The sequence below is a fragment of the Marmota marmota genome, unplaced genomic scaffold, assembly GCF_001458135.2.
Source record: "Marmota marmota marmota unplaced genomic scaffold, marMar, whole genome shotgun sequence".
Taxonomy (NCBI): domain Eukaryota; kingdom Metazoa; phylum Chordata; class Mammalia; order Rodentia; family Sciuridae; genus Marmota; species Marmota marmota.
The window spans coordinates 32,402,301-32,429,774 of NW_026000142.1; the positions used below are offsets into that span (position 1 = coordinate 32,402,301).

The 27,474-nt window shown below is 32.5% G+C and overlaps 1 protein-coding gene across 3 annotated transcripts in view; it reads right to left on the reverse strand.

Annotated features, from left to right (window-relative positions):
• Pclo (piccolo presynaptic cytomatrix protein) overlaps nt 1-27,474 on the reverse strand; it is a 418,833-nt gene that overhangs the window by 144,248 nt on the left and 247,111 nt on the right. For all 3 annotated transcript variants that reach the window (XM_048786243.1, XM_015488416.2, XM_048786242.1), the window contains exons 7-8: nt 8,362-10,549; nt 3,228-3,364 (exon numbers count right to left, since the gene is read on the reverse strand). In XM_048786243.1, coding sequence (XP_048642200.1) covers nt 3,228-3,364; nt 8,362-10,549 — 2,325 coding nt within the window. The remainder of the gene's footprint in view (nt 1-3,227; nt 3,365-8,361; nt 10,550-27,474) is intronic.

Genomic DNA, 27,474 nt, shown 5'->3' on the forward strand with positions numbered 1-27,474 from the left:
TGGAAATGATTTATTCATACATAACAATATTATGGATTTTTTGTAGTATAGACTCTTCCTATTGTCTTAGAAAAATATTTGACTCATATTGAAAAATGAAAGAAAGTTTAATAAATATGGAAATTTTGTGCTATTTTAGAATGTGTTTAAGAAGATGTGGGAATATAATTCCAAATATTAAACAGAATTTAGACCTGAAGAAATGTATTATATGAAGAAAGATTCCTTTGAAAACTCATGTGGATTTAATGTGCCATGATAATTCTCAGTTGTAAAATTATTAGAATACTTAATATTAAAAGTAAAATAGATACTAAAGAATGCAATTTAAAATTATATCCTTTAATAAATCAAAAACATTAAACTTCCATAATTATGCTCAAAATGACCAAGAATCTATAAAAGCAGAGGCACCTTTTCCCACCTATGGACTAGATGTGATTCAGCTTTTTTCTCATCATTGCATATGAACGTTGAGAGAATCCTCTAGTGAATAGAGTCACAGGTGGGGAGGTGCTGCATAAGAGTAGAAGAAATGCCAGGGGATGGAACTGAGGTTATGTACTGTCCCATATCTTGCCCTAAGGATCTGGAATCTATCCCTATTGTGTATTGTAAATTCTTCACGTACAGAACTATCACTTGCATACCACCCCTCAAAAGGATTGTTTTTATTCCCTAACTACAAATATTTCAAAAGAAATTATTTTCATGTAATGAGCTTTCATGTTTATGAAATAACAAGTTTGTGTTCACATACAATATTCATCCATTCTTTCACCTGAATACTACACTAGCTTGTTGCAGGGAGCAGTGTGTCTTACTGGCTTCATAGCATTACATAATGATACACCATGTGGATGGAATAGAGCTTGCTCTATATGCTCATAGTCCAGGGCATAATGCATGGGGTAGTACTGGAACACAAACCAAGAACACTTTTCCCAGATTCGCAGGGATGATGGTAGTAGTATCAGAGAAGTCTTCATGCAAGAGGGAGCATATGCATAGTGATGAGCAGGATTAGCCAAGAGAAAGAGGAGGAGAAGATTCCAGGCAAGGGGAACAGCAGAACATTCAAAGGCCAGCATAAGAGACAAGTGGCTCCTTCAGAGGAACTTCATGTGCCTCGATGCAGCAGCTGCATGGGAACTGCAGAGGATGTGGGCATGAATGCAGAGTGGAGGTGTTTTGTAATAGTCATCATGTGTTGACCTTCGCATGGCTCTGTAATGGGTATTAGTCATATTTATAGATTAAGTAACTAAGGAAAATTTTAAAAATAAAAGAGGTTATGTGATATGTTCAGTTCACAAAGCCAGAGTTGGAGACCTATGTAATATAGCAGAGGTTAAACAAAAATACATATTGAAAGGTAACAAACTGAAAAATACATATTGAAAGGTAACAAATACAAGTTTGCGGATTTAGTTACTTTTGTAGTGAATATAACTAATAAATATCTTCAGAACTATTCTTCTATCCCTCTATGTATGTTTTATTTAAAATACTTTTAAAGCAGATAAGCTACTGCTTGCATTACTTAGTTTTTAAAATTCTTTTTGCCTCCACAGCACTTAATGAAAACAAATTCTTGTTATGCTTATGTTTTCAAATAAAAGCATCTGACTTTATTGGTTCCAAGAGCTCATTATTACCTTTTTATGACTAGAGATGCATAGAAGTGAATAAAATGAAAATATTATTTTGCTATTCTCCAGATGAAAATATAGTTATGATGCAACAGAGACAGTACTTGAGGATAAATATTAACATATAAAAAGTGTGAATTTTGTGCTTTATATTATAAACTTTGAACTGCTATGTACTTAAGCATATGTTATCTTCTGTTTGGTATCTATTTATTAAAAAATTATAAAGAAATACAGAGAAATTTTGCCCTCCAAAATCAACATATTTGTTATTTGAGTGAGGGAGAGGTAATGATCCAGAAGAGGCACCCGGTTCCATTTCTTGGCCTGTGTGGGGTTGTATGAATGTTAAATCTATAACTATTTATAATTTTATATATTTGCAGTTTACATGACTATGCATATATTTTTTTTCTTTTTTTTAGTTCGTAAAATGTATATCAAAGTAAAAATGTGAAAAACGTAAACTATTGGTAACAGCAAGAAAATACTCATTAGTCTATTATATTCACCTAATGAGAAACATTTTCTGCTTTATCAATCATAACAAGAAATTTATTAAATACATCTCAATATTCTCAGTTCTCTTTACTTAATTCTGTCATTATTCTAAAAGTTTATATTATTTAAAATTATAATATACATTATAATATCCTTCATAAATATAATATATAATACACATATCCTCCGTAAATCTAATGTATCAATTCATGTATGTTAATAATAGAAAATTATAAATAAAAATGTCATTAGAGATACCATGTTTCATCTCTTTACATTACAATAAAATTTCAGAAATTTTTGAGGGTGAACACATATTTCTTAAATGTATTCTCAAATAATGTTAGATGGAAAATTAATGGAGAACACTGTTCTGGATATTGTGGGAATAGTAGGGTTGGGTGTTAAATGTATAAAAGTTTATGTTTTAGTTCTTCAGTTTACACAGTTGAGCTTATTATAATTTTCTTAAAGTACTTGTGTTTTCATTGGTTTGACCTAGGTTTGTGGGAAATGTTAACGTTTAGAGAAACAAATTAGACAGTTAGGATATAATGAGTATGCTATTAAATAGCAATTCTTACAATGAAAGATATTTAAGAGTTTTATTTTCAACTGTTGTATTTATTATTTAAGTAATTGCAGATTAAGGAAGTAAATTTCAGATTTTAAAACACATTAGAATGATTTTATTACTGAAGTTCCTATCTAGATTTTGTTCATAAGAGTTGAAATGTAACAAACAGGGAAATTGTAAAAATAAAAAGATAAGCTAAGAAAAGTATAATTCTTATGAGCTCTTTAGGAGGTCCATTATTCTCCTTGCATATCAGTGGTGTATGTCTTATACAAATTTAATGATTATCTTTTGGAGAAATCTTCATTTAAATAGCTATGAACCAATGTCAATGAGTCAGAGCTGATGAAGTGGGACACACACTTAAGCTACTGAAAAAAAAATTTGTGAACTTGATTGAAAAACATTTAGGATAATTTTGAGACCACTCTAGGGTAGAACTGAGTCTTTTTTTGTTGGTGGTAAATCTGAAAGAGATTACTAAATATAGCACTTACTTGCTCTTGATGTTGACTGAGAGGTCTAGAGTGGACCAATCTTTCTGGCAATTTTCGGTCCAGACCATGTCCGTTTTCCAAACGAGACTCCCTGGGTTTATCAAACCAATCCGTTTCCTCACGTCGCAAGTGATAGGCTTTGGAGACCAAGGAAACATCATACATTGCAACCACAACTAAAAAGATGATAGAGGGCGGCAGCTGCTCTGCAGTACTAACATGCACTAGGCTTGTTAATCATACATGCATTTCAAACACAACGCCCAATGGGATCAGAAAAACTACTTTCAATATTACACCAAAGATAAAATTATGTTAAAATTTATACCAGAAAATAACCTAGAAAAAATGATGCACATGGATTTTCAACATCTCAGAACAAAATAAAACAAAATCAAATTTTAAATCAGAACAAAATGGAATTTAGATAGTGATGGAATATACAAATGAACATTTTATTTAACCTCAGTCCTTCAGTGCCCACTTCTTCACCTCTCCTTACAACCCATCACGCACCGTTAAAAATCAAAAGCAAATGTTTGCCTTGAATGTCAAAATTTCTGTTGTTCTCCCACATTTATATAAACCCAATAGCAATGTGAAGCTTCTGGTTTTAAAATTGGTGTTTTTTTTTTTTAATATGACATTTCTATGACATTCACAAATAACCAAAAACATTTATTTCTAAGAAGATCCCAAATGTTATTGCTGGGAACATGTGTGCCACAAGCAATTGGCAGCTTAATATTAAAAATGTATCTACTAGAAATTTTAAATACAAATAAAATACTACTCTCTGAAAAAAGCACTGATTCCAAAATTAGATCAAGAATTAACTAACTGACTTTTAAAATTTATACTGTGACAAAACTTTACAACATAAAATACTCTTTTGAAAATGCAAACATACTTAAAATACACAACTGTTACTTATAATTTTCATCTCATGCCACTGGTACTTCCAAGGTTTCTTAAGGCTATTATAAAGTGACTATATACCCAATATATAGAATCTGTCCTATTATGGACTAGTTATATTCTTTCTAAAAAGTGTCCCTATTCATAGTCTTTTGGGAAATACACTGTTGTTTCCTAAACAGTAAATGGATTAATTCTTCTCAAATGTTCATCCTGAAGTATTTGTGGATGATACTGTTAACCTATACTTTTTTAAAACAGCAGCTTCTATGAAGCACACTATTGAGTTTACCTCTCTCTTTATAGATTCTTTTTTCTGACTACATTCCTGAGAATCTTCTTTCTAAAACTTGCTCCCAAGATCCTTCTCAGGCCATTTCCAATGTATGTACCGTTACACACCTCAAAACTCCTGTGATCCTATCCAGAGCTGCTACTTAACCACAGCATTTTCCAATTAAACATGGACTAAAATATGATGTGCAGTGGTTCAGTCAGCCTTGGATTTTAGGAAATACAACAGTACGTACCTTGCTTGTGGTTGCATAAGTATTTAACTGATCTCACCTATTAGAGTATAAGCTGCTTGAAGGCAAGGTTCAGATCTTCTTTGTTTTTTTTAAAAAAATTTTCTTTAACACTGAAAATATTCCTCATTCATGGCATAATATTCAATTGATATTTGTGGAACAAAGAATAGATAATTAGTCATCAACTACAGAAAGAAGCTAAATATTCTGAATATGACAGATTTTAAAATAAAAATTTATCCCTGAGTTTCATTACTAGATACAAAAGATTATTCTTCACAATCTACTCAGTTATTATGGTATACCATAGTTTTGATTTGAAACCAAAGGACTAAATTTATAAAATAATATTTAATATAAGAAACATCTGAAAAGTAAATAAAACACAAACTTTAATAATCAGTCTTTGAAAACACTGGATTATCCTCAACCACACTGATTCTATTTTTATCTTATGTGCTTTTATTATAGATTTCTCATGAAAATAAAATAATACATATTGTTTTCAATAAGTAAATATCTTAAATAATATATGATTTCACTTCAATCTATAATTTTGTGATTGCCATTTCATTTTCAATACTATGCATACTTTGATTTTTTGTTATATATTATATATATATAGTAACCCAATATGTAACTGAATAAATTGACTTTTGTATTAGATTCTATGTTCATCATTTATACTTAGTTGTACATAAATGTCAATTGCTTATAATTACAATTGTCTGACATGTCATGGTAAAGTCACATTTACAAAATAACTTTTATAAAATTAGTATCATGTTCCAAATTAATTTTAAAAAATTTTCTGGAAATTTATAGTCTTTTAAAAAACTTGATAATATTTTCCTGAATTCTTATGTGTAAAATACAAATAAGCAAGTTTAGGGTCCAGTATTGGCCATAAGGAATAGTTCCATGAATAATTTAATTCTCCTTGACATCAAATATTTAAAAAAAAACTATACACATTGATATTTGGGGTGAACATGGGACAAAGCAAAGTATGTTTTCAACAAAAGATCTGTGGTAGCAGAGAGGGATATGATTTGATTGTTTCTAACTTAGCCAATGACCATAATATCAAGTAAAATAAATTATGTCTAGTTAGATTTTTTATATCATGTGAAATATTTCAAAGAACTAGAGTCTTACAGAATACATCTGAAAAACATAGTTTATAACAGAGTATAATTAAATTCAAAGAAAACATGTAACACAATTTGAAAGCAGTAAATTTGTTTTGTCAACATAATGCTAAACAACCTGTTGTATGTTATACTGTTTAAATATATGTTAGTAATATTCAGAAACAGACATAGGATTATACTTGATAAAAGGTTGTTTAAAAAATGCCTAATATTTTGAGTTCATACATTTCAGGAATTGCATGACTAAGAAAAATAATTTTTATTTTTTCCTTAAATACCCAAGGAATCCAAGATTTCAAAACTTTAAAATAAAAGTAGATCACTGCTCACCAGAGAAAAGCAAAATATTCATATGACAAAAACAAATATGTAGATTTTACTGTGCACATCTTTTTTTAAAATCTTTATTTATTTATTTATTTATTTATATGTGGTACTGAGGATTGAACCCAGTAACTCACATGGGCAAGGCACATGCTCTACCACTGAGCCACAGTCCAAGCCCTGCACATCTTTTATATACTCACTATGATTCAAATGTTGCATATATAATTCAATTTATTATAGTTGTCTTTTAATATTGTATCAACATAATCTTTATGAATTTTTTGACTGCCTAATTTTTAAATGCATTTTAGTTTTTAAATGCCATTTAAACTACTTTCTTCTTTGGTATTCTTTTTAGACATTGCAGAATCATATAGGCTGCATAATATGTGATCATCTACTTTATCAAATCACTTTTAGTCATCCTTTGATGACTGAGCATACATAAAATATAAATAAATGAGAAATAAATGCTCATTTTCGCATGGCTGTATATAAATAAGTGCCACATCCTGGGATACCCATAAATACTTATATATCCTGCCCCATGATTAGAAAACATTAGTGAGAAATAAATGCGTATTTGAAAAAAGTGAAAAAAAATTAAAGACTGTTTCTACTAATATCACAGTTATTACTAAGATACATAGATTCATTCAAACAACTGGCTAAATTTTAAGACATACACAAATGAAGCATTTTATTTAAATGACTATCAATAACAATGGTCAACCCAACATCCTGGAGAAAAAACAGCAGAAGGTGACTGGACTACTGAAATTTTACAAACAAAAGTATTTTGTCTGCCTTCAATCCAGTGATAAGTCCTATAAAAACTATTGAGTTTTTAAAATCATAATCCTGTTTAAGCCTTAGGAATTTAGTGAGGCCCTAAGCAACTTGGTGAGACCCTGTTTCAAAATCAAATATAAAAAAGTTGTGGGAATGAGGCTCAGTGATTAAGTCAGTGTCCCTGGGTTTAATCCTGGTACCCAGATAGATAAATAAAATAAATCATGGTTGTGTCTAGATATGGAAATAGAATGAAATTCCTTTTCATAAAACACATTTTCTTTGCAAGTCCTCAGGAAAAAAGCCTTGAAAGGAGAGATTTACAAATTAGGTTGGTCTTTGGCATCTCCAAAGAAATGAAGCAATAATACTTTAGGTTGATAGAACCTACATTCTTATGTAAACCTAAGAATCCACTAAGATTTGATCTCTTGAAAGGGGCAAAGCTCTTCACACCCCTGTACTTTTCCTTCATGTCTAAAACAAGAATTGTAGTAGATAATTTTCTAAAATCCTCATGCTTCTGTACAATTAAGTAAATAAAAACCCATTTTAAACTGGTTTTTATTTAAGTATGTGCTTGTCTTAAAGCAGTTGTTCAATATGAAAAACTACTGAAACAATTTAGGGCTGAAAATATAAAATGATAACCAAAAGTAAAGCCAATGCGTGCACCAGGAAGGACTGAACTCCAAATAGCTAACATCCAACAAGCAGTTTACAAATTTTTCAATTTGAAATCTAAAAAATGCTTCATAGATACTGGTAAGTTTATTTATTTTCAATATGTATTTAGTGCTAAGCTTTCTAGCATGTAGTGCAAAATGTGCAAATCTGTCAGTAATACTATTCATGAGAGAGATAAAAAGGAAATCATTCATTTAGTGAAAATTACATTACACTGACATCAGAGGCTGATTGAAATCTTCTTAAAAAGAGCACATTCTCTAAATTGGTAAACAATCATGTCATAAAAATGATGAAATAATTCTCTATTACAGAGTCTAGCAAAATAGTGCTAAATGGCTCTAACCCTTAATAATGTCATAAACTGAAAGAAATTGATCAAAAAATTTAAAAATGTATTTTACAAAATGAAAAACTTTCCAGCTGTGTATTTAAAGGATGACCATATTTTATTAACAGAATTATTTGATAATGGTTTTAGAAAAGCAGACACAAAACAAATTAAGCAATCAAGAAACAGAATAAAAGAATAAATTAAAAATAAAAGCATGCCACAAAATCTATACACAAGATAAATTTTCCATGTACAAGAAATAAAATTGAAGTAAACATGCATAACACACACCAAGAAAGGTAGAATACATCCTTGGAGAAGGAAAATTAAACATGCAGAAAAATGAGAGTTTGAGTTTTGATAGTAACAGGGTAGTCTGAGGCCCAATTTACCTTCACTGTCTGACATGGCATGTTGGAAGTCATCCATGATGAATGCTATGTCACGGTCATAGCCCCGAGTTCGTGATTCTTCTCTCATGTGTTGCTGAACCTCAGGCAATGAGTGACTTGATCCAAACTGGTCCCTGGTGTCTGCAGATATTGGTGGCAGGGGTCCAGCTGCAGCTCTAGCCATTCCCATGGGTTGTCCAACTGGACTTAGTGGACTTTCTTCTTCAGAATTCTGTGCCACAATAGGTATCCTTCCTCTACTCTGGCTAATTGGCAAACTGGTAGGCTTAGTTCTGGCAGAGGATGATGCATGACTAAAGGAAACATCTAAAGATTCAGCTTCTTGAGCTTTCAGTCTCAGTGACGAGCTGGAAGAATCCCTTTTAATTGATAAATCAAGCCCATAGACAGATGAAGGTCTGGAGGAAGGTCTGGACCTGCTGCCACTGCTATATGGCTTATCTGCTTCATCCTGTAGAGCTGACCGTATGGTATTTCCTAATGTGCCCAATCCTGAGCCCAGTGATGATCCCATAAATTTTTGTTGGTCTGTAATATTTTTTCTGAGGCCAAAAGTGATGTCATCTTGAAGAAGCCTTGCCCTAGAAGAAATACCACCAATAGAAGAAGTACTAGAAGTCATATAGCTCGAATAGTCAGGTTCAAGGTCTCTACTTTCTTGGATGGGTGAAAATTTGGACATTTTAGGGTCTATTAGTGATTTCTTATGCTTTGACTGCTTTTGATAAAGTATGGCTGCTGGCAATTGTTTGGCTGCTTGTTTTTCAAGTGTGAGTCTACTGATGCTATACTTTTCAGATTTTGGAAAATGTCTATAGCTGGTATCAGCATGGTAATAATGTGAAAGACCAGCAAGGTGATCTAAACTCTCTGTCCCTCTGCGGAATTCTTGCTTAATCTGATGTTTCAGAAGCTTTAACTCATAAGGATCCTCCATTGGATCTTCCTCTGCCTTCACATAACTATGCAATCTGGAGGAACTCTGTAAAGGTGCTAGGAAATCCGTCACTTCTTGAGACCTACGTGCCTCAGTGGTTCTAAGGAGACGATCTGTTTTCGACAGATCCTTTTCATGAAGGCTAAATGCACTGCTTAATGCTGCTGTTCCTTTGCTTATTTCTCCAATGTCATCAATTAGGACATAATTTCGTGAAGTATGATGGTCAATATCTGCATAGAAAGAATCTGCAGATATGCTTGATATTGGACTGCTTGCCATGCTACTTCGTTCCTCCAAACCTATTCTCAAGTCTAAGCTATTGTACTTACTACCAAGATGGGAAACAGCATATGTATTGTCAGTAGAAACAGGTGCTATCATCAGGGGTTGATTGCGAATCACTTCGTAGTTTGAAGTTATCTTGGGCTCTAAATACAATGTGGTTTGCCGTGGCTTCGGTTGTATCACCATCATCTGTGATGGTAGCTGGTAAGATGGTTGTGGGGTTGGTGTAGGTTGAGCTTGGGGTGTAAAAGACATTGTTGCCACCGCTTGGAAAGTCGGTTGGGTTTGATAAGGTGAAACTTGCTGATGGTACAGAGTTTGTTGCTGAAAATGGGATTGTTGGGTGTATGGGGTGGGTGCTTGGGTAGGAAGAGCAGGGGAAGAATACTGGTATTGTGTGTAAGGACTCGTTGGAGGGACCAGCTGAGAATCTGTTTGTGTCTGTGGTGGTATGAACTGGCTGAATTCAGTTTGGGGGGCAGTTCTTGGTCGCTCAATGCCATGCTGACTTTCAATTCGGGTTGGCCTGGTACTGCTGACTTCACTGTCAGACATGTAATCACGATCCTCAGCTACCCCCTGGAGGTATGCTCGCTCCCTCTTTTCCCTCTCCTTTAATAAAGCCTCTTTTCTCCTGTTAATTCCCATTTCCAGATATCGCAATTTGGCATCAATCTCCTTTTCTTCTTCATCCAGTTCTGCTTGTTTCTTTCTGAGCTTTGCAGATTCCCTTTCTACAAGATCAAGCTCTCTGTCTATGTCCTGGAGAATCTTGGCTCGAGCCATGGTGTTGGTTCTGCAGATCCTTCTCCTGGACACAGTGCCCATTGTGCTGAAGGTCGATGGAGTTCCTGTGGAAGCTTCCTCAGGAGGTGGATTTGGTAGAGTTCTCTTAACTTTCTTCTGGGAACCAGAGGGTGTCATGGTTTGAGAACCTTTGGTCTATAATCAAGCAAACAAAATATAGTACTTTATTATCAATGACAAAAGCAAAGACCAAACAAATTTCATAATTTATATTTAAATAAAAATGATTTCATGTATATTTTTTAGCTATGAGAGCATAATAAAATAAAAATGCCATGTGTAATTTCAAGTATTGGTCACAAATATGGTTAACTGGAAAACAATTTTTTTTCCTGGTAAATTGGTTACTTATTGTTATAACACCACCAGTAACATGAGAGAGAACTTTCAAATCAGCATCAAACTCATTGCTTATGTAAGCTTCTACTTAGTTTGATTCTTGGGAGAAATCTTAAAAACTCATCTTTCTTCTAAACCCACAGGGGATTACCTAATGAATCTGCTACCAGACTATCTGTGTTAGCCATCTAAAATACAAGTTACACTGTCTGAAAATGTTTGTTTATGGTATTAAGTTTCCTATTATACCTATCTTGCCATTCCCTTCTCTCCCCACTGGAGTGACTGTCATTCCTTTTCTAACTCTACAATATTTTGAAATGAAATCCTCAAATTATCTAATGCCTCCTCCCCAAAAAAGAATGATTTAATTTCCAATTACCTCTTTAAATATTTTAATTATTTAGGTCCCATATTTTCTTTAGGCTTTAGTATTCTTATGTATTTTTTCTTCTCCTTCTAAATGCCTTAGCAATATCTTCATGAAGCAAAAAGAATTGACTAAAAGAAAAATTCACTGGGACCATATTTGAAATCAATAAGATAAAATACACAGTTGGTGAGTTGTCAAGTATTTTAAAATTTTTTTAGTTAATTTGCCATATCCTTGCCTACTAAGAAGCACAGGTGTTGAGAATCATATAATTTTAGGCTATCATAAGATATGAGAGTTGCTAAACTGATGTTCTCAAAGTACCCAAGTATTCCACAGCAGATTTACTCAGGTCTTCTGCCTGCCAGCTGCCTGTTCTTTATGAGAAGCTGTCTTTTACTTTCTTTCTATTAAAATCCAAAGACATGAATTCTTCTCCGTCTCCTCAGTCACCACAATACTGATAGTAGAAAAATAATAGAAAATACATCAGGCTATGAATTTTGAACTTGAAAATTAATTAGACCGCATTTGTCCTAGACCCTGGGCTTTTGTTGCTTTTTATCACTTCTAAATTCATTTCCTCCATGGCTTTCATCTGCTTTCTGGTGTCATTTTTTCTGCTCATGTATCTCCACTAGTTGGTTCCTCAGTCAACAGCCATAATATGAAACACTATCTGAAAGTGATATGTGTGTTTCTGAAATTTAAGATATTTGAATGGAAAAGAATAAAGGCTGTCAGTCTCTTAAACAGGTTACAGTGATTTTAAAATTGTAGCCTTTTCTTTCTCACAGAGAAATCTGAAGAAAAACGCATAAAGCATATGTCCAGAGGGGCTATCTAGCATGTTACTTGTTCTCGCTCAACCTCAGTTCATTTCCTATTATATAATAGACACAATCAAATCATAAAGTTGTTTTGAGGACTGAATGAGAAAACTGTATAATACTGTAGGCACACATTAAATACTGTTTTCTTTAAAAATCTTATCTCTGCAGAAAACTATTATGTATTGATAAAGTCACTTTCCAAATCCCTTAAAAATATTGACTTATAAGAATATAATGTCATATCTTATAATTATTTTCTTAATTAATAATTTTCCAAAATGCAATATAGATAAATGTTTCATAATTTTGAAAGTTTTTCCACAATAATCTTTTCAGTCCAACGGAGTTCAATAATAGGGTGAAAATTATGCATTGTTTGTTTTTCCTTAATTTGCATGTGGGAGATTAGTTATAGCAATTTTAAAATTTAGAATTTTCTCCTGTACTACATGCTAATGACTATGAAATGGCTTGATAAGGGGGTGTTTAGTTTTGTTACCATGGAAGTGTTATAGCACTGAATATAGAAACATTCCAAAATAAGAACGCTCCTTCCTACCAAAGGAGATGGATATGCTAAATACCCTGATGTGATTATTACAACAATGTATATGTATCAAAACATCACACTGCACCCCAGAAATATGTGCAATTATATTATGTGTCAAAACCAAAAGTAAAAAAAATAGAAATAGGGAAAAGAAAAAAAGTCCACTGGTAAATACAAAATTAAATGATTCTGGTAGAATGAGAAAAAGATACACAAAACAGAAATTACTGCAAGGGAATGGAGAAATAGAGATAATGAAATTTCTAGGTTGTTAACTAAATTTTTAAATATTATTTAAAAAAATATTGTAGGTACTCATTTAATGGGTACAAATATTTGTTGAATGAAGAAATGAAAGAATTGTGACTACTGACTTGTGACTCTTTTTAAAGGTTCTCAACATTTCAGAATTCACTAAGTAGAACTGCAAGAAACCATAAAAATGACTACTTATTATATTGAATAATTCTTCTTAATGAGAAAAACTATGAATTAACATAAATTGTTATGGTTCATACCTGCACACAATTTTTTCCTAATGTAACTTTGTTTCGCTGTTTATGTTTTCATTTGAAGAACAGGCTTAGTCAAATCTATTGTTTTTTTTTTTTTTTTTAAAGAATTCCCAGGTTAAAGAAACTTTCCAGATGTTGGGAACTTCTAATTATCCTTCCAGATTGAAAATATTTACTGACCCATGACTGGTGTTCATTAATGTTTTGGGAGCCATGGATTTGAATCATGAAAATAAGAAACAAAGAATAAGCAAGAAAATTACTGGAAAGATTTTAATCCCTCAAACTTGTTTTCTCCTATAGAGGGGTCCTCTATAGTATAGTGTCCTGTTAGGAGACTCCTAGAACATGTGCAAACTTTGTTATAGTGAAAATCTTACCATTGATTATTCAAAATAAATATATTCTCAAACATGTATTGACCATGAGGAATGATGAAAATTATTTTCATAAATTGAAAGGCAAAACAAGTCAAAATAAATCAAATACTTGATTTCTTAGCTGTAGAATTCCAAAAAAAGTAGTCTACATGTCAACTTTATCCACTTTGCAAATCAAGATATTTTTCAAGCATGTCCATGCATCCACTCAGAAAAAAAAAGAGATTGCTGGCTACCATGTACTAGGCACTAGCATAAAAATTATGATAACTAATACTAGTCTGTTGTCTATTAGCACATATGAATATACAGGGTATCTTAAAAATTGCATGGACAATTCAAAAATAGGAGTCTGTATAGATAACAACTGTTTCTTATCATTCTGGTACATTCCCACAAAAACTCAAATATCTAGAATCTTGCATTAGGATAAAGGATTGGGTTATATTCTGAGTATAAGGGACTAGAAGGGTTCATTACTAAAGGTTTTGATGCCTAACAAAAATGCAACAAAATGAGGATGATACCAAATGAACATTTTGTTTAAATCACTTTTCTTCTGTGGATTGGCTTTGCATCTTTGGTGCAGGACTTAGAGCTATGTTCTGTAGACACGAACATAAGAACATAAAAGTAGAACAGTAATTGCTCATTTGCTCACCTTCTAATTTCCTAAGCCAGAGAGGTAATAGCCTACCTTGCATATAGGTACAATACATAATTACCTGTAGTATGTAATTTGAAAAAAATGATTTCCAGGTCCAAATAGGGATTCAAAAACTGAACTTCTTTAGGACTTAAATTTTTCACCACTATTGAGATCTTTGGACTATGATAATAATGTCCATGGTTACATTTAAATTGCTAGCATTGATAAAACATTAGAATATGATATAGATCATAACAGGAAAGCTATACTGGGGATGAAAATGGAGGACTATTTTGACTATAACAGAAACCATAAACCCCAAACCTATAGGGCCAGAAGGTGAGAAGCTTAGAATGAGATTACAGAAAAATAGAGGTGATGTGTTGAGCTGAAAGATTAAGTCCCATCTGTCAAGGTTGTCTCTAGCAGATTACTATCATGAAGAAATGGAGACCCAGTATTGTGAGATCTTCTGTGTTGCTCAGAGAATGTCTGAAATTCATTCATAAACTTGGGCATGTATTTAAAAAGGCTTCAAAACATTGTTGAGGCCAAAGAAACCAAATTTGGGGGCTACACAGTCAGAATTCATTGTTCTAAAGAAAGTTTTCCTAGCCGAGGTGGGTGCTTACCAAAAAGTCATTGGCTGGTCAATCAGTGATACAGACTAGTTGAGAGAAAGAAGGAAATGAAGCAATGAAGGAGGATGTGGAAAGAGGAGAAGAGTCCTGCAGACAAACTTCAGTTCTTTGTTAAGTTTCCTGACTACCTTCATCATCATTGCATAACTCTTACCTCTCATCCTTAAGAGCACTTTCCTCCACAATGCCCCATTTCCCTGTCTATTGTTCCTAGGATACTTTCAGCTATACAGATAATTAAGTTCCTCTTTGGTCACAGCTCATTGCTGGACACATTTGTATTAGTGAATACAAACTGTATTCACTAATACAAATGTATTCACTAATACAAATTCAATAATCACAGATTTAAGTTTAAATGTGCATAGTTATGTGTGTACTTAGGTTGATCAGTATCACTTAATTACAGAAAAATATTATAAAGAATTTCAAGTAATTTCTCGCCAACTTATGATTTAAAACGAACTGACTTTCAAGATGACAAAGCTTATAAACTATTACTTAATTGTAATAATTCTAATTAGTTCAATATAATATAAAACAGCAGCATTCAGGACTCCAAAATAGGGAATAAAAACAAAATGACACAATTTTCTTAGAAAACATCAAGAGCTGTATAAAATTAAATTTATCGTGATTACAGATGATGTAGCTGGAAGTCATAATTAGAGGATAAGGGTCTAGAAAACCTTGGTGTTTAATAAGATTGTTCCTTGTTGACAAGCTTAGTAGTAAAGTTGTTTTCAGATACAGGTGGTACCCTTGATTTGAAAAAAAATACTGTAATAAAAATACTGGATGTAATATTTAAAATATTTTAAAATAACTATGCAAATAGCAGACAAAAGAAAAGAAAGTTCTAATAATAGAATTGAGTTTGATGGGAGGACTAGAAGAATAGCTAATACTAGATTACAATACCAAGGATGTAATTGGGATAACAAGCAAATAACTTTCAGGTTAAGTTCTGCTGTCCAAAATTATTTTAAACAATTTTTCTCTGAGGAGTCCATTTAAAGCATTCAACTTATATGGCAAAGGAAAGAAAGTTTTGCTTGTTCTAAGCTATCAGGAAAATAATAAAGATAATAATAACTAAGGTATATATGGATACACTACCATAAAGAAGTTTTTTAAAAAATATATGCACACACAAATATAATGAATTGTCTTATTGTCAAGATAATCTAAGCTCAATCTAAGGATGAGAAAAAGGGATATTTATGCTGTTTCAAAAATTTGAATGTTAAAAATGCACAAGAGTTATAGTTTAAAGTCACAGATTCTAAACAAAATTATCCAATTACATACAATATAGAAAAATTCAATTTATTCATTTATTTAAATAGTTACTAAGAATAATGTTAAAATGCATTGTTCTAGTTGGACCTGGTGGCTTGTGAGGCTGAGGCAGGAGGATTTCAAATTCAAGGGCAGTCTCAGCTGTCTCAGCAACTGACCTTGTAGTTCGGGAGCCTCAGGGTTGAAGCTCCCCTCTCCCTTGGGTTCTATCCATAGCGCTGTTAAGAACTCAAACACTCCCCAATGTTCCTTTAGGCAACTGATGTATAAAGGAACCACCTCAAGATGGATGGTAAGCCTGATATGAACAAGTACGAAACCATTTCATGATACCCCATTAATACATATGGAGACATTACATGTATATTAATATACATATAATTTTTATGTTTTTGTGCCAGTTAAAATTAAAAAAAAAACTACTTCAGTATTTTGCTAAATAACTCTTGGTATCAATATCAGAGACATGCTTCTAAACTATTTTGCCCTTAAAAAGATATGGGAATGTATTTTTCATTTTATAAAAAAAGAAAACCATACTAGCCAATTGGAATAAAGGCTCATCACAAAAATCATGACGTATCTTAGATTTTTAAGTTTGTTCTTTCAGTTAAGCAGGAAGTTTGGATGAAGGCTCTTTACTTTTAGATGATGGAGATGGGGATTCATTCTCAAAGTGTAATTTCACATATATTTCTTCATAAGGAGATGTTACATATGAAGATACAATTTTCTAGAGAAAATGTAACCTCTTTAAAGGTCATCTATGTGATGTTCCAGGCAACTTAGAGGAGTATATAAACAGAGTTTTATTGGGACCCAGATAAGAAGGGTTTATCTACAGCTTGGAAAAGGACAGGACATAACAGACCTAACAGAAGTCTTGGCCTTTTGGAATGGATGGGACTTAAACAGTAAAATATTTTTTAAAGTGGAGGGAATAATATTAAATATAAATTTTCAGAGAAATACCAAGAATGATCAGGTTTTATTTGGAGAGGATGATGCATCAATATCAGTGATAGGGTAACAGATACAGAGAATGCTCAATACACTAGCAGAGAGGAAAATGGAAGAGTAAATGAAATGTATATGAAAATACAAAACAAATTTTTTAAAGCTGTATCTATGTTAAAACCTCAGTTCACCCATTTTCTTCTTTTCCAGGTGGAAAAGCATCCCTGTTTATTACATACTGGTCAAATTGGCTCCAATAGCGTACCAGGGCAAGCCTTAAAGGTAATCAATTACAATGCACTGTACTAGGCAACAATCAGTGTGGTTTGTCAAAGAGAAAACCGTGACAGCCCAATTTAATTTCCTTCAGTGGTAATGTGGCAGTCTGTGCAGATAACACAGAAGCAGTAGATATAATCGAGAAATGTCTCTGCAGAATAGTTAATGCTTTCCCAGGACAGTCACCAATATGGTTTTGGCCATAAGAATGAAAAGTAGTAATACAGTGTGTCAGGTACCAGCATTCAAATCAGTTATTCATGGGTCACCAATATATGGAATCAGTCAAGGTTTCTTTCACTTGATACTAATGATATTTTGTACCAGATGATTCTATGCTGTTGGGGCTGTTCTGTACATTGTAGGATATTTAGCTGCATCTCTGCTTTCTACCTGCTGAATACTAACAGCATACTGTATCAATCAAAAAATGGCACCATGTATTCCAAATTACCTCCTGGGAAGCAAAATAGTCCCATGTTAAGAAACACGGTTGTAAGGGATATACTAGACAATGCTGGCAGGAGGAAATTATTGGTATTATTATTATTATTATTATTATTATTATTATTAATATATTTATTGATGAGGAGAATGCTACTATTTGTATGATAGTATCTTAGTCTATGGGAAAATAGACTTCTCGGAGGAACTGTAACTTCAATGGTGCCTTGAAAGATAATTGGGTGGGAAAAAGGATAAAAGAAAAAGACATATTCTAATTTATGATAATGCTCTGAGTGAATTAATAAAGATAAGTATGTACCAGATTATTTTTGCCTTGTTTTAAATGTTTCATGACCCTAAATCAATCTTTATTTCTGGTTAGCTTTCCTGAGAATGGGTTGTTAAAAGAAAGACAATCCATGACCACCATGTGAGCCAAAATGACACTGATAGAGCTGCATGACCTTAAACTTTTACCTCCAAAACAACATATTTTTCTTTATACCTTACCCACTCTCAGGTATCCTGTCATAGCAACAGAAAATAAAAGTCATGAGAAAATTTCTAGTATTGCAATAGCTACAAAAAGCTTATAATGTAAGGAATTGTCAAATTAAATGAAAAATTTTGTAAATGCTAGCACTTAATTAAAGTTGTCTTTTACTCTAGAATTTATTTAAAAAGAAGGATCAATGATGTAATTTTAAAAAGATTAAAACCTTAAGAAAAGAAGACAGTTCATTTGAGAAATTAAATACCAGAATTACCAGTGAGATCAGTTGAAGAACTAAGCTTAATTTTAAAATCAAGAAACTCTTGTCATCTTAATAATAATTTAGGAAAGAAAGGATTAGAACCAAGAAATTAATCTATATGGAAGCCTACAGAATATTAAAAATAGTTGGAAACATTTATAATGAACAAGAAACATTCACATGTTATTCATGTCACCATACTAAAGACTGAGAATATAATGATGAGTAAGACACAGCCTCTGCCATTTAATTGTGCAAGAAAAAGACATATAAATTGAAAACAAAAATAACTTTCAGGGTCATAGGTTCAATCTCATTTGAACTCTCCTCATCTAGAAACTCTATTTTAATAAGAGAATAAATACATTTTTAAACCTTGATAAGAAGAACAATACTTATACATACTATACTCCTCTCTGACTTTATCTTCTTCAGTTCTGTTCCTGGCTATTCATTCTTTTTAAGATGTAAAGATAATCTACAAAGAGCTATGATTCTTCAGCATTAGGAAGGGAGAGAAAATATTTAGGGTTTGTCCCCTTCTAAATAAGGTAGCTTTGTAAAATATATAAACATATATCATCATATTCCTTTAACACTGGGAAGTCAAGGTGGGGGAATATGATGAGGCACATTCTTCCTACTAAACTGACCGTTAAGCAGAGTTTCACTCTGAAATATCAATGAGAATATTAATACACAGAGTCCCCACCTGTCCCTCAACAACAGAAGTTTTCAATTTTGACACAAAGCAGCAGTTATATATAGAAATATATCTCTGCTCTACAACATTAGTAATTTGTTCCCAGAATAAGCCATTATTTTTCAGCATTACTCTATCCTCCACATCAAACCCCACAGAGCTGAAACATACATGTTTAATGTGAAGGAAGTTCTAAATGATAACATTCATAGAAAAATAGTCTAAGCCCAGTACTACAAATAAATGAATGTATATATGTCTCTGCTCTGATTGAACTGAGAAATTGTTTCAGTTACCAAATAGCAGCACCCTGAATCCAGGCTGTATATCCAAACTCCACATGCTCTTGTTCCCTTTTTTGGGTTTCTACACAAATTGAAAAGTTCTACCTATGTAAGAGTTATTTGAGTAGTTTTGTCTATATTTGATGTACAGGTACCCCTCTTGTCAATGTAGCCAACTCTCTAAAATGCTTTTCACTTCAGTATTGAGGTAAAGAGAAGCTAGATTAATAAAGATTTTATGTAAAGGGGCAATTTGGTGTTAGGATTACACTGCTGTAAGGTATTGTATGAAGAGGACAGACACTGAATTGTACTAATGTCAAGCATTTATTATACTTTAATTGGCTCCTGCCTGTTGACCACTGTGGAGAAATAGGCTATCAAAGGGTTAACCCAGACCTGTCATCACATTCTCTTGATCAGAAGTAATTAAATGATTAACTTTATCTCCTCCCTCAAATGTAAAATTCCTAATAATTCCTCAACTCAACACTTTGTTTTCACTTCTGGTTTTTCTTAGGTGCATAAAGATTTAATTGGAATATGAAACAAATTTTAAATGAGAGGCTAAGTAGAGTTTCAGTCTGTCTCTCCAAAATTACAAAAGCTAGTCATGTACCACCTGAAGTAACTTTTCTTTCTCTAATTAACAATTCGGCATGAATTGAAACCAGGTTTTCCTGTGGAAAGTTTCAGTGTGATTGTGGGGTAGAAGTTGAGTTCTTTCTTTGCGACTCTTAGTGTTTATTTTTATCTTGTATCTCAATAAAATGAGGATGTCTTGAGTTCAAATCTGCATAATGTTCATTGCCAAACACCTTCCTATTTAATTCATATGACCTTCACATTTCTATATAATAAAGATCAATTATTATAAAAAAAAAAAAGAAAAATAGTCTAAGTACTGATAAATTACTGGAAATCCATTAGGCATTGCAATAGAATGCAATGTCTCATTACATAAATCAGCCATCAAATCTCTCCAATTACAGTACTGTAGAACAGTTGAGCAATGGTTTCCATGCAGCAAATACTAGAGAAGCAGAATTATCACTATGAGAATACTTGTAAATTATGGAAAAAGTACAGACACTTTTATCATTAAACATTCTTAAATATGCACTGCCAAGAGAGAACATTTACCATTTGTAAATGTAATTGAAATTGTTAGAAAAAGTAGTTTTTCTCTAATTGCAAAATTCCAGTGGCAACAAAACTGTGAGAAACTAATTTACAGGAATCTATTAATTATAGAATAAAAATAAAGTCATAAAACATATTTTTATGTCATGCACAAATTATTTATCAAAGTCTAACTGTCTAGACAAAAATGTTCTTCAATAAATATTGTGAAAATGGCACTCAACGTTTCATCAGACGTCTTTAAGCTTTTCCTTAATGCACCTCTTGTCCCAATTTGTTTTGTTTTCTTGCTGAAAGTCATTGCTCTTGGGCTGAGCAGTCAAGCAGAAAACTAGTTTCTACCTCACTAGACAGAGCATTAGACATGCCAGTCTGTGTGGCATTTATTGCCTTGTATTTTCTGAAGAGTCCCAAAGAGATTAATTTCTTCTCTTTTCTAAAATCAGTATAAAGTATTTAAGAAAACCGTCTAAGAGGTTTTTTTTAAGGTAGACTTCTAAAAAATGTTTATATGTGTGTCTATGTATTTCTCCCTTCCATTTCTTTCCTTCCTTCCCTCTCTTCCTCCCCAATAGCTGGCTTTGACACAATGAATAAAATAATATGTATTCTGTTCATATGCTCCTTTGATATAGTTCAGTATGATAGCCATAGTGTTTCTATTTTTTTTGCTGTTTTTCCTCTCACCTGCTTTCATGTACATACATACATATATACTTATACACACACATATATCTATATTTATGTTGAGATATATACAGATAGATCTATAGATACCTCTATACATAAATATCTCAACAGAAATATAAAAATATATAGATAGATCTATGGATCTCAACAAAAATATCCATAGTCCATACCAAGCCTACTCAGATTATTACTTTACTTAGAATGCTTTATTGGAAGATGGATTCTTCTGAAACTCATTTTCATCAATGACAGCCCCAGGACCATAAAAAAATGGGATCTGATTATATACTGTATTTTCACCAATCATTTTTAATATTTACAGCATAATGGTATGTGTGAAGTAGTTATCATACATAAAATTCTTGGCTGATACTTTATTGTTCATTAAATAAGCACTATTCTTTTTATCAATCTATTAATCATCACTATCTGTTGATAAGATGAGCTTGTTTTTTTTATAGATTATCAAAGTATCTTTTTTCTATGTTTCTAAGAATGCTTTTAGAGTCTGTATATCTAATATATTATTATTTCATAATTGGATAATGATAAAGCTTTCCAGGAAGTCTTTTTACTCTAACCCATCTCTGAGACTAATTATTAGCATGCCAACCCTTTCTTTACTTTTCTTCGAATTTCTCTACTGATAATTATATGTCAACCAAACTGTTTTGCCAGAATTTCAGTGGTATGTCAAACACTCACCAATCCATCTTTTTTATTTTTCATTATAATGTTTTAAATCTAATGTTAGCAAATTTTCTTGCAGTGCCAACTACTTGTTCTTTACTGGACTACTTTATCCATACTAACTGGTATTTCTTCACTATGTATTTATATTTGTATTCTCTTTTACAAATTTTTTCAACATTCAGTTGAAGAATTATATGTGTATTCAAGTGAATACTCTATATTGTGGTTAGTATGTGATTTTTACCCCAAGAGTTCATAAGGGCTTGATCTCAATTTGTAGTGTAGATGTCATGTGGAATCTTTAAGAGGTGAAGTCTAGTAAATAGTCCTTAGGTCACTCAGGGACATACCCTTAGACGGGACTGTAGACTCTGGCTTCCTGTCTAGTTATGGGATTGCTTCCTCCTGCACATATTCCTCTCATTGTGATACCATCACTATGAGGTCCTAACCAGACTTGAGCTGAGGCCAGTGCCATGACCTCAAATCTCCAAAACTGTGAGCCAAGTAATCCATTTTTTCTTTATAAAAGAGACTCTCTCGTTATTTTGTGATACCAATGAAGAATTGAAAAATACGCCATATTTGTAACTAGGATATGCAGAGTTAGTTTCAAAAATGAAGATAAAATTTATAACTAAATTCCAAGACATACTTTCAACACTTAAAAACTTGTGAATAGAATTTAGTCCCATTAAGTTAAAATTTGTTTGTGAAAACAGTACTCATATGCAAGGCTAGTTAATTTCAGTTAGTATTATGACTTTGAGAGTGGTTAAAGGAAAGCTTTGTTAACCATATTCTTTTAAGTAACAAAATTTTTGTTTTGGGATGGCATTTATTTTTTTTTTAGATAGGCTCTCACTATGTTGCATTGGTTGGCCTTGAACATGTGCTCCTCCTGCTCAAGTGCCTCGAATCACAGGCATGTACTTCACTTGACATAGAATAGCATTATAAATAATATATATAGATTTATAATTTTTCTTTTAATCAGTGTTACATGGTATTGTGATTAGAACTAACTAGATACTCAATATGTTTGTTATATTTACTCTAAGTAGATGTTTAAGCAAAATAATAATATCTTTGCTAATTTCATTCACTGCTAAATGGGAACACATGCCTAATGTATCAGATAAAGTTTACCATATTTTTGTCAGTGATTTAAGTTAATTTTTAATCTTTTATTTACTTATGTAACAGCATGTAGTCATTCCAACTTTATGAAATACTAAGAAAAAGTATATAAATCAGTTAAGAGACTGCTGAGAGAAAAAATTAGAACAGTTGTAAACAATGTAATGAAATTAACTGGCACAAACAGGAATTTTTAGACATGGGTATAGGAACAAAGTGAGGTAATTCTGAAATGGATCAACCAGGCTATCAGAAGCACATGTGGTAGAATCAAGATGTAATTGCTTATCCATGCCACCTAACATACAGGAATCACAAAGAGGTAGCATTAGACACATCTTTTGATTTATCAGTTAGAAAGTTATTGGTGATAATAAGAAAGGCAGTCTCGACAGAATAATTTCACTAGATTAAAGTATAAATGATAGGATGAACTGACTCTTCATGCTTTGATAACTAGGATAGATATGGCTGTGGTTTGGGGTGAGTCTTCTGAGAAAAAGTATTATTTAAGGAATAAATTAGATATAATCTGAGGGTCAAGAGCACAGGAGTGAAGGTGTTTGAAATTAGACAAGAGGGAGGAGAAAACAAAGCCTTTTTATAAAGATATCTAATCAGAGATAATACATTGTTTCAACAGTAATAACTAAAGATCAATATTTAAAACTATACAAAAGCTTGCTATGCATTGAGTATCATTAAGAGCTTCATAAATAATGTCTTATTAAATCTCTAACATAATTTTTTAGAGAGGAACTGTTTTTAATTCTGTTTCAGGTATTTATAGCTCTAGAGATACTATGCAGCTTCATCAGGCTTGCATCACCAATAGTGGCAGGGCTGGGACTTAATCTAATGCTAATGCTCAAGTTTAAGTACAATGTGACTGAAGTACAAATAAAAAGTCAAAATAATATACAGTGCAAATTTCTACATTAGCATATATGATAAATAATGAGCATGTGTTAAAACAGTGTGATCATATTTGATACATAAAATCAGTTCTGTACTTTATGGTTTGGAAGAAACAAATGTAACTAGAAGATGGTAAACTAAATAATCAATATAAATTTTTGTTTCAATTTTCTTCATATTTACACTCCTCTGACAATTTAAACTATCAGTCCTATTCTCTAAACGTAATGTGTATTTCCTAAACTTCTAGAAGATATGTTCAGATAAATAACTATTATTTTGTGAAATGAGCTGGAGTCATTGTTGAGGAGCCTAACATCAACTGTATACTTTAAACATTGGGGACTGAAGGTTTCTAACTGAGTGTCCCTCTGTCCATTCATCCAATGAGTTTTCACAAAATCTCCATTTGCTATTGTGTTTTGTGCTAGTCCACTGTGACATAAAGATGAATACCTGTATCATTTCTGCCTTCACATAGATTTTAGAACTTAAAAAATACAGACATTTCAATAGGAAATAAAATTTAATATAATAAAATCTTATATATGGTACTTAGTATAGAAGAAGGAAATCTTTCTCTCAAGTAGAATTGATCATACAAATCATTTGAGGAGACACATGAGGTAATTGTAAATGCTTAGGGGAAAATCACAAGATAAACAGGGGAGGGATTTCCTGCAGCAGACCATGGATAAAGGCAATAATGATGGATACACATATGCCCTAAGACCCACAATGCCTAGTGAATTTAACACAAAATTATTGGATGTAGAGATTGGGAGATTGCATTTTATCTTTTAAAGTGCTAGGGTTTTAAAATTATATTATTTTCTTATTCCTTTTCATATTATTTTTTATATTTGCATATATTTATGTATTAAATGTATTTTTATATTTTTGCTATATACATGTCTATTATTCACAGACAACATATAATATTGTGTGAGCTAAGGTTTGCATTTTTATTGATAATACATATCAAAACTACTATTATGTATATCTCTATTGTAGAATTTAAAGGTTTTTAGCCAAAAATTATTCCTAGTAGTTACCTACACTTTTCTTTCCATCGATACCTCTGAAGCTAAGTCTTTGCTTTAGTTTAGGATGTTATTCATTCTATTAATATTTACTCAGCACTCACTTCTGTGTGAACCACACATGTTTGTGATCTGAGGGAAAGAGTAGTGATTAAGAGTCATATGACCCCTGTCTCATGAGAGGAAATTATAGATATAAAATCATAAGATATTAATAACAAATTGTGTTAAATGTTAAGAAATTCTAGATAGCAAAGGGCTTTTGCATGTATACAGGAACAGACTCAGGTGAGCATGTAGGATACTCAATAGACTAAATGCGGTTGTAACTTTAGTGCAAGGGGGAGAATGGTATATGATGTGTAAAAATGATGGGCAGGTTCCTGTCGGTCATATTGATAATGTATAAATTAAAAGGATATTTCCATGTAAAAATATTGAGGAGGAATGATAGTATTAGTAGCACTGCCATGTAAAAAGCATTTGGGTGAAATGCAGAATGAATAGAACAGGAACAAAGATAAAAGTAGTTAACATGTTAAGAACTATTTTAATGGCCCAGGAGAAAAAGAAATTACGCCTTTGAAAACAGAGTGGTATTACTCAGCTATTAAAGAAAAATGAAATTATGGCATTTTCTGGTAAATAGATGGAACTGGAGACTATCACACTAAGTGAAAAAAGCCAATCCAAAAAACCAATGGCCAAATCTTTTCTCTGATCTGGATGCTAAGTCACAATAGGCGAGGGTGAGGTGTGGATGCGGGTTCACCAGATTGGAGAGGGGGAGTAGGGGGAAGGGAAGGGGAAATGGGAACGGTAAAGACAGTAGAATGAATTGGACATTCCTATGTTCATATACGAATACACAATTAGTATAACTCCATATCATGTACAACCACAAGAATGGGGTAATACTCCTTGTACATATGATATGTCAAATTACATTCTACTGTCATATATAATAACTAAAAAGAATAAAAAAGAAAAGAAAAGAGAGTGGTAATAGCAGGAGTTAGAACTAGAAGACTCAAGGTTTTGGGTTTTATTCTTACTGCTTTGCTTGTGTTAACTTATTTCAACCTACAGCAAGCTTATAAGGTAGATACAATTTATATCCTTGCTTATAAATGAGGAAATTCAGGGATAGCAAGGTAAGCTACTTCCTAAAGTTCACACTGCTGGTATATGACAGGACATGAATTAAGAAAATGAAGAGATTTGAATTGAACCATATCTAGATTCATGTTCTTAAACAGTATTTAAAATGGTAGATTGTTAGTTACGTATTGCGGTATAATAATTCACTCCAAAATTTAGTGGCTAAAAATAACAATATGGCCTCTTTTATATTTTCTGAGGGTTAGCAATCTAGCCATGGCTTTGTTGTGATCTTTGCTTAGGATTTGCCACTAGATTGCAATTAAGCTGCTATACAATGCTGTGGTAACTCCTCAGTGTGACTGAGGAAGGCCTCTCCTAGACTCATTCATGTGATTTTTGGCAGGATTCAGTTGCTGGAGGGCTGTTGGACTGGGGCTTCAGCTTACTGATGGCCTCCCTTGTTATTGTCCATGTGCTCTTCTGTAGAAAAGTTATTTGCTTCATCAAAGTAAGAGCCAGAGAGAACGAATACAAGCAATATGGGAGCAATAGTCTTGTAATCTTATCATGGAAGAGACATCCCACAATTCTTTCAATATTCTATTAAATAGAAGCAAGTCATTAAGTTCAGCCCATACTCAGTAGGAATGGATTCCACTAAAACATGAACACCAGGATATAGGATAGATGGAGAGCCATGTGGCAACTGTATAAAACATAAAATAGATTTTATGACTGCATGCAAACTATATGTGCTAGGACAGACTCATGGGGGTATATAAGATGCTCATATATTTGGTAACTAAAAGTTGAGGGGACTTGTATCATCACTGTAATGTGGGAAGCACATTTATCCATGGTGATTAAGGCAGGGAATTGAGCAGAATAGAAAATGAGAAAGGAAACTGAATACTTAAAACTTTTAGGAGAGTTTGGCAGTGGGAGTGTATTATTGAGATAAATGACTCTAAAATTTTTTCAATATCCCTTCCTGTGAGCCTTCCTCTGAAAGTTCTCAATAAGCCATATATACATAAAGAAGAGGCAGATATTCGGATTCATACAGGATATGTTTTTTTTTCCAGTTTTGTGCGACAGATTAATGGCAAGGAGATTGGTGAGGTGGTGCAACTTTGATTATTAAGGCAACAGAGAAGAGAGGATCAATAAACAGAGATGAAGTAAACATTCCAATGTTTTAGAATATGGATAAATATGAAAAGACACCTAAGTGAACAAGCTCTGAGGAAAAAAATACATCTTAGGGATATATATATATATATATATATATATATATATATATATATATATATATATATATA